The sequence below is a fragment of the Schistocerca nitens genome, unplaced genomic scaffold (genome assembly GCF_023898315.1).
Source record: "Schistocerca nitens isolate TAMUIC-IGC-003100 unplaced genomic scaffold, iqSchNite1.1 HiC_scaffold_340, whole genome shotgun sequence".
Classification (NCBI taxonomy): Eukaryota; Metazoa; Arthropoda; class Insecta; order Orthoptera; family Acrididae; genus Schistocerca; species Schistocerca nitens.
In genome coordinates, this window is record NW_026045874.1 from 2,406,426 (window position 1) to 2,420,198 (window position 13,773).

Consider the following 13,773-nt stretch of genomic DNA (forward strand, 5'->3'; position numbering starts at 1 on the left):
TAAATAGTTTGGACAGGAAGAGAATAGAAGCTTTCGAAATGTGGTGCTACAGAATAATGCTGAAGATTAGATGGATAGATCACATAACTAATGAGGAGGTATTGAATAGAATTGGGGAGAAGAGGAGTTTGTGGCACAACTTGACGAGTAGAAGGGACCGGTTGGTAGGACATGTTCTGAGGCATCAAGGGAACACAAATTCAGCATTTGAGGGCAGCGCGGAGGGTGAAAATCGTAGAGGGAGACCAAGAGATGAATATACTAAGCGGATTCAGAAGGATGTAGGTTGCAGTAGGTACTGGGAGATGAAGAAACTTGCACAGGATAGGGTAGCATGGAGAGCTGCATCAAACCAGTCTCAGGACTGAAGACCACAACAACAACAACAACAACTGCGAAATGGTTGGGTGGGTTTCTGAACTTTTATTGAGTGAATCAAAACATGCCAAAATAGAGTTGTGTATGGCACTGACAATTCAAGTAAATTGCACATACAACATCTGAGCAACCAGCGGCAAAAGAAGTTTAAAATAACTTTTAAATTAAATATACTGCAGGTTCAATGTATGTCTGATAAATGACTAAATGACAGACATTAGTCGTACAGCTGTATCGAGGTACTGAAGTATGAAACGGCATAATTATTGTTTAGGTGGTTATATTAACATGGAATAGCTGTAAAAGATTTATACTACCTTTCGTTTAAAGCATGCGAAAGTGTACAATTGCCACTAATAAAAAGATCAACGAATTAAATAACTTTACTGTATTTCACTCGTACGGTATACATTATTCATTGCAATTATTTACTTGATTTATGTGCTCAAGTTAACGTAATTGTATTACCTGTAGTTTGATGACTTCCGACCTTATTAGTTCTATTCTGTCTGGTATCTATCAAGTTCTGTGTGTGACATTGTGAAATCTGTATTGCTGGCTCGTGTTCAAAGTTGCCAACATGTTCTCCTTCAAGCACATCTATAATTATTATTACTGTGGCAGCTGGAACTTCATTAAGACAATGCTACAAGGACTGAAATTTTTTGCATGTGCCTTCGTTTATCTCCAATTTTATTTCTGTGTCTGTCAATTGTTTCAGCTGTTTTTCTGTAATCGAGGTGAATGTTTGGCATTGCCAAAAAGTAAAGGATGTAGAATGAACTATCTGTAAATTCTACAGTCAAATTTTCTGGATTTCGGACAGATTTATGTTGTACTCTCTGTATTCATTTTTTTTGCATTGTAAATGATATATATCTCATGTGAAATGTTCCATTTTGTGACCTAAACGAGTGAGGTGGCGCAATGGTTAGCACATTGGACTCACATTTGGGAGGACGACGGTACAAATCCGCGTCCAGCCATCCTGATTTAGGTTTTCCGTGATTTGCCTAAATCGCTTCAAGCAAATCCCAGGATGGTTCCTTCGAAAGGGCATGGCTGACTTTCTTCCCCATCCTTCCGTAATCCGATGGGACCAATGACAAAGCTGTTTGGTCTCCTCCCTCAAATCAACCAACCAACCTAACTGCCTACACGACTGCACAGCATTCCAATATCAGTTGTACAGTTCCTCATGCTGTAGTTCTGCATTGTGCAGGCTGGGACACAGGGGGCACTATTGGCTGTGGTGCTGTCCAGCAGAGCTCCTGCATGATGGCTACTGTGGCAGTCTCTGCAGGTGCTCTGCTGAAAAGATGCCAGGATGAGAGAAATCACTGAAGATCAATAGAAGGTGAAGTGTAAAGTGACAATTTGCTGTCGCATCCTGCAGTATCAGAGCTAAGATACACGTTACCTGCCAGCACATTTCATATCAGCAGCATTACAGCTCTCTGGGAACCACTCAATTGGAATGTCAACTGATAACCCGATTCCAGATGATAAGCGCATAATGCATTGTGAATATTACTACTAATGTCAGATTATAATAAAAGACAAGAAGTACTGCACCATGTTTGCTGCGGATGTACAAGTAAATGCAGTCTGAAATCAGTGTGGAAAATTCTATCCCTAGAGATCATTCCTCATTAATCTGGGTGTGGTGCGATTATCAGTGGTTTCACGTACACAAAATGATCAAAAGTATCCGGACACCAACAAAAACAGATGTTTTTCATATTACGTTCATTGTGTTGCCACCTACTGCCAGGTACTCCATATCAGGGACCTCAGTAATCATTAGACATCGTAAGAGAGCAGAATGGGGGAGGAACTCACGGACTACGAACGTGGTCAGGTGACTGGGTGTCACTTGTGTCATACGTCTGTACACGAGATTCCCACAATCATGAACATCCCTAGATCCACTGTTTCCTATGTGATAGTGAAGTGGAAACTTGAAGGGACACGTACAGCACAAAGGTGTACAGGTCAACCTCGTCTGTTGACTGACAGGGACCGCCGACAGTTGAAGAGGGTCGTAAGGTGTAATAGGCAGACATCTACCCAGACCATCACACAGGAATTACAAACAGCATCAGGATCCACTGCAAGTACTATGACAGTTAGGCATGAGGTGAGAAATCTTGGATTTTATGGTCGAGCGTCTGGTCATAAACCACCCATCACGCCGGTAAATGCCAAACGCCTCACTTGGTGTAAGAAGTGTAAAAACTGGACGACTGAACAGTGTAAAAACGTTGTGTGGCGTGACGAATCCTGGTACACAATGTGGCGATCCGGTGGCAGGGTGTGGGTGTGTAGTGCCAACAGTAAAATTCGGAGTCGGTGGTGTTATGGTGTGATGGTATTTTACATGGAGGGGGCTTGCACCCCTTGTTGTTTTGCGTGGCACTATTCACAGTACAGGCCCATTGACGTTTTAAGCACCTTCTTGCTTCCCACTGTTGAAGATCAATTCGGGGATGGAGTTTGCATCTTTCAACATGATCAAGCACCCGTTCATAATGCACAGCCTGGCATAATCCATGGTCTGGCCTGCACAGAGTCCTGACCTGAATCCTACAGAACACCTTCGGGATGTTTTGGAACGCCGACTTCATGCCAGGCCTAACCGACCTACATCGATACCTCTCCTCTGTGCAGCACTCCGTGAAGAATGGGCTGCCATTCCCCAAGAAACCTTCCAGCAGCTGATTGAAGTATGCCTGCGAGAACGGAAGCTGTCGTCAAGGCTAAGGGTGGGCCAACACCATACTGAATTCCAGTATTACCAATGTAGGGCGCCACGAACTTGTAAGTAATTTTCAGCCAGGTGTCCGGATACTTTCGATCACATATTGTAGCAGGATATAAGCCAGCCTGATATACATGCTGTTTCAGAAAGGTCTCTACAACTTTGAAAATTCATATTAATTCATAGTACCTACAGAGGTGATTGTAGTGTCAATTGGTAGGGAAATACATCAAATTTTGTCTCCCGTAGCTCGCTAGTGCCGAAACGCACTGTACGGAGCAGTAGAGGCAGTTGCGTTAAAGATGGCTGCCTTCGTTGGACCAGAGAGTGCTAGCTGTGTGTTTTGGTTTCAATAATCGAAGTCGGTGAGCGTTATTTCCTCGACCATTATTTCCCTTTCATGTCCGCAAAAGATCCTCCTAGTAAGCCTACAAGATGGTGCAACCCCCCACTACCTGGCTGATGTCCGGGATTTTCTCAGTGACCACTTTCCAAGTCAATGGATTGGTCGCGATTCGCCAAATGCATGGCATACCACGTCCCCCAGACCTCATACCACTCGACATTTTTATGGGGATTCATGAAAGTTATCGTGTTTGTACTACCTGTGCTGGCTTCTCTACCTGGACTTAGAGCAAAAATTTAGGCTGCCACTGATCAAGTTACACCTGCAATGCTACAGCGAATTTGGGAAGAAATTGACTCCCAAAGGGATGTTAGTTTAAGGTTAAGAAAACTTAATGTGTTCTCCTATAAAGTAACACTAAACTCTACTCTGCATCTTCTTTCAATAAATTTATATGAGTTTTTAAAGTTGTAAAGCCCTTTTTGAAACAGCCTGTACTTTTCAGTTACCACATACCATGCAGTAGTTATCTTCATTTGCAGTGAAGTATTTATTTTTCAGTACTTGTTGACGCCTGCAAAGCTTAGCCCAGAAATGCATTTGAGTTTTTTTCTTATAAACAGAGGTAGTGTCTTGTATTTTCAATTCGTTTTCCAGAACCTCAGTTCCCACACGCTGATAATAGAGTACCTTCATGTACTACTTAAATGTGGATGTAAATGAGTGACTGGAGAATTAATTTTTTACATTCTTCATTGAAAAATTATACAAAATAAATGTAGAGATGTGTTTAAATGTTATAGCAAAAGAATTTTTTGGACTGCATGCTTCATGATAGCATATCTGCAAGCTGCTGCTCTCTGTTCTGCATGGCTAGGTACAGAGGTATCTGTCCGTGATCATCCCAGGCCCCTCTGTCGGCCCCCACATCGAGCAGCACAGCCGCCACCTCTGCGTGGCCCTGCCTCGCTGCATAGTGCAACGGCGTCCACTGGTACTCGTCCTTGGCGTTGGGGTCACCAGAGGTGGCGGCCAGTAGCCGTACCACAGCCGCGTGGCCGCGGTATGCAGCCCAGTGCATGGGTGTGTTCCCCCTGCTGTCTCTGGTTTCGACGTCCGCCCCACCCTCCACCAGACACCTCACCACATTCTCGTGTCCCCTCACTGCCGCCCAGTGCAGGGCAGTCCACATGTCCTCGTCCCTCGCCTCCACATTCGCACCTGCCGCCAGAAGCACCCTCAGCTCCTCCACTGCCCCCTCCTTAGCTGCCTCGATCAGCCTCCTGCCACACTCCTTTCCGGGAAGGCGTCTGCAACAAACAGAAATATTCCCAGAGTTTACTACAAAAACACACTCACCTAATGAAGAAATCCATCACACACAAAAAACTCGAACAATTCTGAATGCAGATATAATCACCTTAGACAGTAGAAAAGAGTGTCCAACACCGTTTATATTAAGGTACAGAGATTCTCTTCTACCCTACGATCAAAGTCTTCATCCCTTTTCCATTAAAAATTCCCTTATCAGTCTCTCAAGAAACTGTGCTTCTCCTTGTTATCTAGAAGTCAGTTTATTCGACCTTAAAGCGCTATTGCTAACCAGTCGTTGACCTCTACTGTAACAGATGCTTCATACTACAGATACTAGTTATCTGTGTGTGCAGCAATCCTCCTAAAACTATTGTCGGTAACACGTCAAAAAAATCACGTCTCCATGTATTTAAACAATTTCCTTAGAAGGAGCCAAAAGATTTCAGTCCAGTTACTGCCAAATTTCGTAACATAGCCTCCCCATAGCCATAGAAAAAGTTTCTCCTTCACACAAAACATGAATTTGTCGAAACATTAGGAAAACCACCAACAAACACACACACACACACACACACACACACACACACACACACACACACACACGAAAACAAACACACACACACACACACACTAACACGAAAACAAACACACACACACACGCACAAACAAACAAACAGACACACACACACGCACTAACAAACAAACAGACACACACACACACGAAAACAAACAAATGCACACACGAAAACAAACAAACACACACACGAAAACAAACAAAACACAAACCTGTAATTAAATTCTTGTGTGCACCACATGTCTGCTGGGTACTGCAAAACTTGCAGTCTCAGACTAAATTTATGCTTCATGCACTTTGCTAGATTATCATTATATATCTAATCTTCCTCTAAGCAGACATCAGCTTTGTGAACACAACGTCTACCTCATACCACTGATGCAAGTACTGAGAAATCCATAGCATCACTTTCGTATTACAAGATCACTATCATCACTCTAGCCCATAACAGCTATTTTCTGTTACTGCAAACTGTGACTTGCATGCGCTGTTACATAAAACATGGCAATATTTCTACAAACATCAAGTGGACAGGAACAATGTACTCTTTTTAATTCTGTCAATGAAGTTATTACAGCTAATCAATCTAATATTCGCTTCCAGATACTTTATTTTCGATAAATGCTAAATGGACACAGATAGTGGTGCTACTCTGCCAACTGAAAATAGATCTCTACAAAGATGTGTCACATACTCAAGATGAATCTCAACTTTCTGAAGATTTACGTGTTACATTCCCTATCCTTTTCTATGCAATGACGAGATTGAAAACGTGAATTATGAACGACTATACACAGTTTTATAACCTGGAAGTTGTTCTGATCGCCAGAGTGCTTTACCAGGTGTGGCCATGGTGGAGGTTGTGCTCCATTGGCTGTTTCTGGTGTGTACACTGACTCACGTGAAACCAGTCTGATTTAGGGTACTAGCAATTAGCCCCGGATCTATGATATTTCGGAACTGGGGCAAAAGCTTGAAACTTTATAGTTGCCATCGCCCCCATCCGCCCCTCTCCAAGCGTTTAAGATGGGACATCAAATATTAAAAAATCAATTTTTAAAAAATATGCTCATTTTGTAGCGCACATCTTTCTGAAGAGCTTTTAAATATCAAACACATATGTTCGAGGAAATGTAAAATATGTTATTTGGTCTTAAGTATGCCAAAGTGTAATGCCACACCTCTTCACACAGCATTCTTCTATCGCACGTCACTGTATTCACTCAGCGGAGTTCAGACGTGTATATTTTATAATGAAATCCATCAGACATCTATTCAGGACAGTGGAAATTAAAATGTCGTGTGGAGCCTCTCCAGCTCCCTGTCGGCAGGTTTGACATCGTGCCCCCCTTAAAAAACTCAAAAGTAATACTGGATGAGGTTATCTGCAACCGGGAGAATACAAACTCCTCAGAGAAATTTGCACTCTTTGTTACCTATTATCTAATAACTCTCTGTTTTGTGTGACAAAAATAAATACGGGAAATGTAAAACCAGTCAAGACGAGAGACAAGCAAGACAGTACACATTTCTTCAATCTGTAGGTCCCAACATCTTTTTGTCTCTCTCATCTTGCCGCAGCTTTACACGGCATGCTTTCCTCCCTACGAAAGGATCTATTACCTCATCAAATTTCGGCAAAGGTTTGCTACGTGGTAAATCTAAATGTCGTTGTCTAATACTAAAAAAGCTGTTGATATGAATAGTACGAAAGACTGATATGGTTTCTCGATATGAGTACATATATTTAGGCACTGTACGCTAGATAAAACGAAATAGACATTTCAAATATTGCAGCAATTGTAATACACGCCAAATACGTGAGACTGTTTTGGTACAAATAGTAATTTTTGTACAACTCATTTACATAAATATCATGACAGAATATAGTTCACAAAGTACCAGTATTGCTGTTGTTGTCGTCGTCGTCTTCAGTTCTGAGAACAGTTTGCTGCAGCTCTCCATGCTGCTCTATACTGTGCAAGTTTCTTCACCTCCCAGTACCTACTGCAATCTACATCCAAATCTACTTAGTGTATTCATCTCTCTGTCTCCTACCATTTTTACCCTCCGCACTGCCCTCCGATACTAAATTTGTGATCCCTTGATACCTCAGAAGGTGTCCTTCCAACAGATCCGTTCTTCTGGTCGAGCTGTGCCACAAATTCCTCTTCTCCCAATTCTATTCAATACTTCCTCATTAGTTATGTGATCTATCCATCTAATCTTCAGCATTCTTCTGTAACACTGCATTTCGAAAGCTTCTATTCTCTTCCTTTCCAAACTATTTATCGTCCATGTTTCACTCCATACAAATACTTTCAGAAAACACTTCCTGGCACTTAAATCTATACTCAATGTTAACAAATTTCTCTTTTTCAAAAAATCTTTCCTTGCCATTGCCAGCCTACATTTTACATCCTCTGTACTTCGACCATCATCAGTTATTTTGCTCCCCAAATAGCAAAACTCATCTACTACTTTGTCATCTCCTAATCTAGTTCCTCAACACGACCTGATTTGATTCAACTATATTCCGTTATAATAGTTTTGGTTTTGTTGATGTTCGTCTTATATCCTCCTTTCAAGACATTGTTCCAAAATACTAAATGCCTAATAGGACTACTACAGGCAAAAAGTTTTAAGTTAGGAAACAGTTTCACATTTCGTTCAAAGGCTCCTGTTTCTCAAGCATGAGATCGAAAAGTAGTTGTACGGAATTTTTTACATTAATTTTGAATCGTCATATTCTTCCATATAATGTGTGTGATGTCCCCATTGCTTCCCCTTTCTCGTTCTGACAATCAATCTTGTCAGTAATTCGATAACTATTGCTACCACCAGCAAAACGTATTCTCCGGTGAACTTCTCCCTAAATCGCTTCAGGCAAATGCCGGGATGGTTCCTTTGAAAGGGCACGGCCGATTTCCTTCCCCATCCTTCCTTCACCCGAGCTTGCGCTCCGTCTCTAATGACCTCGTTGTTGACGGGACGTTAAACACTAATATCCTCCTCCTCCTCCTCCGGTGAACTTCACGTTTATTCTCCAGTTAGGTGTTATTACGCGTTCGTACAACGTGTTTTCCGCGCTATTTCGAGAACAGAACTTAAGCGGATGCTAACCGGGGACTGTTCAAGCGGCCCTTAGTGGTTTAGCGACCTGGTAAAAATTTTCTTCCAAAATTTCATTTTCTTGGAAACACTGAGGATTAATATGTAACCTTTCTTACCTGTAATTCCCATTAGTCATTCATCTCCACTCTGGTAGTCTGAATTTATGGATTTCGCAAGTAATTACAACAAAGCTGATCATTCGTAAGTCAGTCACCCACATAAACCGCGACTGGCATTTAACCGTTCGGGTTTATTCGGCTCAGCTCGTGTAGCACCGTCCCCTTTTGTATGCGGGAAAGTTTTCTTAGTTCTATATTCGAATGGGATTCCCCTGGCAGAGAATCATGTACACTATGCACGCATTCAAAAATCAACTTATTATTCGTTCAGAAATCAACTTAGAATGTGTTCGAAAACCAACAGCGATATGTTTTAAAATCATACAAATAATCGATAGACCAACATGAGCTGGCTGCCAGGTGGTTTGTGAAACAAGGCTTTCTTTTCTTCAAAATTATGAATTTGGCGCCCTATGAAATTGCCGCCTCGGGCAGATTCTCTGGCTTGCCCACCATTTCCCCTAGATCTGGGCCTGCTAACTATGATGGTATTTCATTGTAGACCACAGAAAGCAGACCTGTGTGAAAGTCCAGTTGAAACAGCATAGAACTGTGAGTGAATCAGTCCCTAACATGTGGAATCAGAAGCTTTGGTATGCTTCACCTACATCTACATGTATACCTTGCAAATCAGTGTGGAGCGCGTGGCAGAGGATACATCCCAGTGTACCACTTATGGCTTTTCCCATTTCGTTAACGTTTGGAGTTTGAGAAGTCATTTTTAAGTGTGTGTGTGTGTGTGTGTGGTGATTAATCTTTTCTTCAAGATCCCTACTGCAGTGGAACATAGAAGACTGGAGTATATTCTCAGGATTATAGTTTAAAGCCGGATCTATAAACTCTGTAAGTAGGCTTGCTCAGGAAAGACACAAACTGTCCTCAGGAGTGTGCCAATTTAGTTTCACACTTCCCCATAGATGAAACAGACCTGTGACCTTTCATACTACCGTGCTCTGTATACATTCAACACCTCCCGTTAGCCGTATTGGTATGGGTCCTGCATACTTGAGCCATATTGTAGGATGGGCTACACAAGTGATTGCAAGGAATTGCCTTTGTAGACTGATTTTATTTCCCTAGTATTCTACCGATAAATCTAAGTCTACCACCCACTAGACCCATGACTGAGCCTACGTTATTACAATTCATACCACCCCCCCCCCTACACAGTGCTACTACCACGTCTGTGACTCATTCATATTATATTCATAGATACAGAGATTTTTGTGTGTCAGCTCGCCTGCTCAGATGGGTGGTACTGTGCTTACCTCCCATTTAAGTGGGCCTGGGTTGGATTCTTGGCCAGGTTGGAGATTTTCTCCACTCGTGGACTGGCTGTTCTGTTATCATTTCATCCGCATCACCGGTGCGCAAGTCGCCCAATGTGGCGTCGAATGAAATAAGGCTTACACTTGGCGGCCGAAATTCCCTTGAGGGGGTAAACTGGCCAACGATACCATACGCCATTTTCTTTTTGTGTGTCATAATGATATTGGACAGTAACAGCAATGGTAACGATCAGTGATATTTAATTATGATAACTTACCACATACTCTCATCACTGAAGTGCATTTTCTGGGACCTACTCTGCTAATTACTAACTACTAATTAAAATTAGCAGCTCATTCTCCACACCAGTCGGTGTGCGAGAACACCCCCCCCCCCCCAATCGCTGCTCCATTCCAACAGATTTTCAGGATGGTGCAGGTACCGGAAGTCTACATTCTCTACACTGGGACATCCATATGAGCTGTTCAGTGCCTCAGTGTTTTGGGCTGTTCGTAGAGTTGGAGGTATACTTGGCAAAGGCCTGGAGACAGAGGAGAATACCTGTTGGATTACATCATGGCCAGACAGATTCTGAAATCAGATACTGAATTGTGAGGAATATGTGGGAGGAGATGTAGACTCTGATGACATTTTTATTGTGATAATGAGTGAACTGGAGCTTAACGAAACCGTCAAGAGGATTCAGTTTGCAAATGAATGGGACTCTGCAGTAGTGAGGAGTAAAACGCGAATCGGAAGTTCAACGAAACTTAAGATAATGCGACAACGAATACCGAAACTAGAAATTCAGTTGAACAAGGGTGGACATCTCTAAAAGCAGAAATCACAGAAGATGGCAGGTACAAGGAAAGGAACTGAAGAAATGCTGGCGAATGTGAAGTCCACTGAAATTGATTGACAAAAGAAGAAAATATAACAATATTCACGAAAAGACAAGACAACAGTGGTATAACCCGCTAAGGAATGAAATCTATAGGTAGCCCACGACAAAGAAAGCAAAATAGAAGAAGGAAAAATTATATGAAATCGAAAAATAAGTAGAAAGGGCAGTTTCAGCACAAAGCAAACTCGAAACACCCTTTTGTGAAATTAAAAGTGAATGTTTCAACAAATTAATAATTAGAAAGGAATTCCATTAGTACACACAGAGAAGAGAAAGGATGGATGGAAATAGTACATTGGACACCTCTATGAGGGGGAGAAACTGTTAGATGACGTGATAGACGGAGAAATGGAAGACGGATTGGAAACATAACTTTCAGAAAAATATCATCCAGACGCTCCAGAAGCGAGCAAGGACCACAATGTGCGACATGTTTGGCACAATGAGGTAAACAGCTCATTTATAGGAATTACTGACAACAATATACAGAAGAATGGACAAGAAAGCTAGATATATAGTAGAGGATAACGAGTTTGGGTTTAGGAAAGGTAAAAAACCCAGAGAGGTAGATACGACATTGGACTTGATAATGGAGGTAAGAGTTAAAAAGCAAGGAACCTTCATTTTATCTGTCTACATTTAAAAAGCCTTTGACAAAGTAAAATGGTGAAACACATACGAAATTCTCAAAGAAACCTAATTATAAGATATAGGGAAAGTCAGGTAATATACAATATTGTATGCACGATAGTCAACAGGGAGAAATAAGAACGGAAGAAAGAAGTACTGGGATTAAAAAAGTGCAAGACAGGGATGCAGTGGTTCTTCCCAGTTGTTTAAAGTGAACATCAATGATCGATGGTGGAACAGAAGAAAGTTCCAGGAATGGAATTAAAATACTAAGTGAAAGGTTTCCGCTGATACGATTCGCTTAGGATTAGGATTTATAAACGAAGGGAAGAGTGAAGTATTGGCGGTACGAGAAATAACATTGACGGCAAATTTAACATTAAAATTAGGGGCCACAAAGTAGACGAATTGAGGGGATTCTACTACACTGGAAGCAAACAGACGTAAGAGACGAAGCAATGTTGTTACAAAAAGTAATGTAGCACAGGAAAATAGGGCATTCATCGAAACACAAGGCCTCTAGTACCGAACGTAAGTCTTAATTTGGGGAAGAAATATCTGAGAATGTATGTTTGGAACACAGTATTGTATTAAAATGCATCACGGATTGTGAGAATGATTGCATTCAAAATGGGGTGCTATAGAAGGACTTTGAAAATTAGGTAAATTCGTAAGAGAGGAACTGTAAGATCTCTGCAGAATAGCTGAGAACAGCAATATGTGGAAAACAGTAACATGAAAAAGCTATAGGATGATAGGACTTGTGCGAAGACATCAGCGAATAACTTGCACTGTACTACAGAAAGCTGTAAAGGATAATAAACAGGGGAAGACAGATTGGAATTGTATGGTGCTTCAGGGAGCTGTGGAGGGTAAAAACAACAGGGAAAGACGGAGATTTCAGTGGCATGAAGGATAAACACAATAGGGAGAGAGAGACTGCAATGGAATGGTACGACAGGGAGATGTTAACGAGAACAACAACAAGATAGAGATTGGAATACATACGACAAATAACTAAGGACGGTGGGTAAAAATCACACGCTACAGTAAAGAGACTGAACACCCACCGTCCCAGAAATTCAGGAGGGGAATTCGCCAGTCTAAATCTGTTGCTGAAACAGCCAGAAACATCATCTACAGTGGGTGGAGAATCTGGTATGCATACTATGTGTCGTTACTGAGTCTGGTTGCTACGCCAAACTACGCCAGTGCGACCGGGGTGATCCACACCCTGAGATGGCGAGGTGGAAAAGGATTCTTCTGATTTTATTCCTGAGCAGTGCATTTCTTGCCAGCGACCCCATATTGTTTCGTTACTCTGTCTTCCAACTTTCCCTTACTACAACATTCCAATACCGCGTGATTATTATATATTAATCGCTTTTTATATACGAAGTTAGCTGTCAATTGTTGTCATATATTCTTCCTTCACTAAACTTTCCGACGTGATGTTGCATTATTGTTGACATCGGTTTGGAGATTGTGATGACAAATCACAATAATTCACTGTTTGCCATATCTTCCTATTCATACCTAACCTTTCATGATACAACTCTCTCATCCTGTTCATATATTCCGTTATTCGTCTTTCACTTCACTGAGCACGACTAAATCTAGTGTAGCCAATTACATTTACTTTTTCGATCTTCTACCATCCCTACGACATAATGGTGGTGGTGGTGGTGGTGGTGGTGGTGTGTGTGTGTGTGTGTGTGTGTGATGAAGAATGTTTGCAATTTATGATACTGTGGAGTGTAAGCCGTTTTATGAGCTTCCTATTAATGCGCATACAGGCGGCGTGAATGCTGAATTCTAAGAGGAATTGATGTTAAGCATACAACAAAAAAGCATTGTATTAATGTATGATGTGAAATTGTGCTTATACTGGAACAGTTAAATATTTTATTTTTATTATTATTGAAATTTTACGCATCTGTAGCATTTTAAAAGTAAATCAATTTAAGTTTGGGAGGGCAGGGTGTGAAGAAGGCACCAAAAGTGTGTGAAGTATTGAGCAGAGAATGATCTTATGTCATCAGTAACAACAAGAATCTGATGTACATCACTAAGAATAGAAGAGGTGGGAATAAAAATCAGCCACCGAGTTTCAAACCAAAGGTTTATTTAGCCCTTGGTCCAGGTTACGATATTTCTAAAAAATCTTCTTCAGAATAAGTCGGTCCTATAAACGTATACAAACGGTTACAAACTATTTTTACGTATCTAACAAAATATCAATAATCGCGAAATATTTGTAAGGTAAGTGTACTCAATAGTTACACCACAGGGTGGTAAATTACATTAGCTGAAGCTGAGCGGCTATTGCCTAATACATAATTGATGTGAAAACGAGAAACATCA

The 13,773-nt window shown here is 41.3% G+C and overlaps 1 protein-coding gene across 1 annotated transcript in view; it reads right to left on the minus strand.

Moving 5' to 3' along the window:
- Positions 1 to 4,251: 4,251 nt before the first annotated feature.
- The window catches only part of LOC126227755 (poly [ADP-ribose] polymerase tankyrase-1-like), a 220,188-nt gene continuing 210,666 nt past the window's right edge, over positions 4,252 to 13,773 (minus strand). Inside the window, exon 4 of the mRNA XM_049942242.1 lies at positions 4,252 to 4,795. Within this exon, the coding sequence (XP_049798199.1) occupies positions 4,315 to 4,795 (481 nt within the window). The 3' untranslated portion in view covers positions 4,252 to 4,314. The remainder of the gene's footprint in view (positions 4,796 to 13,773) is intronic.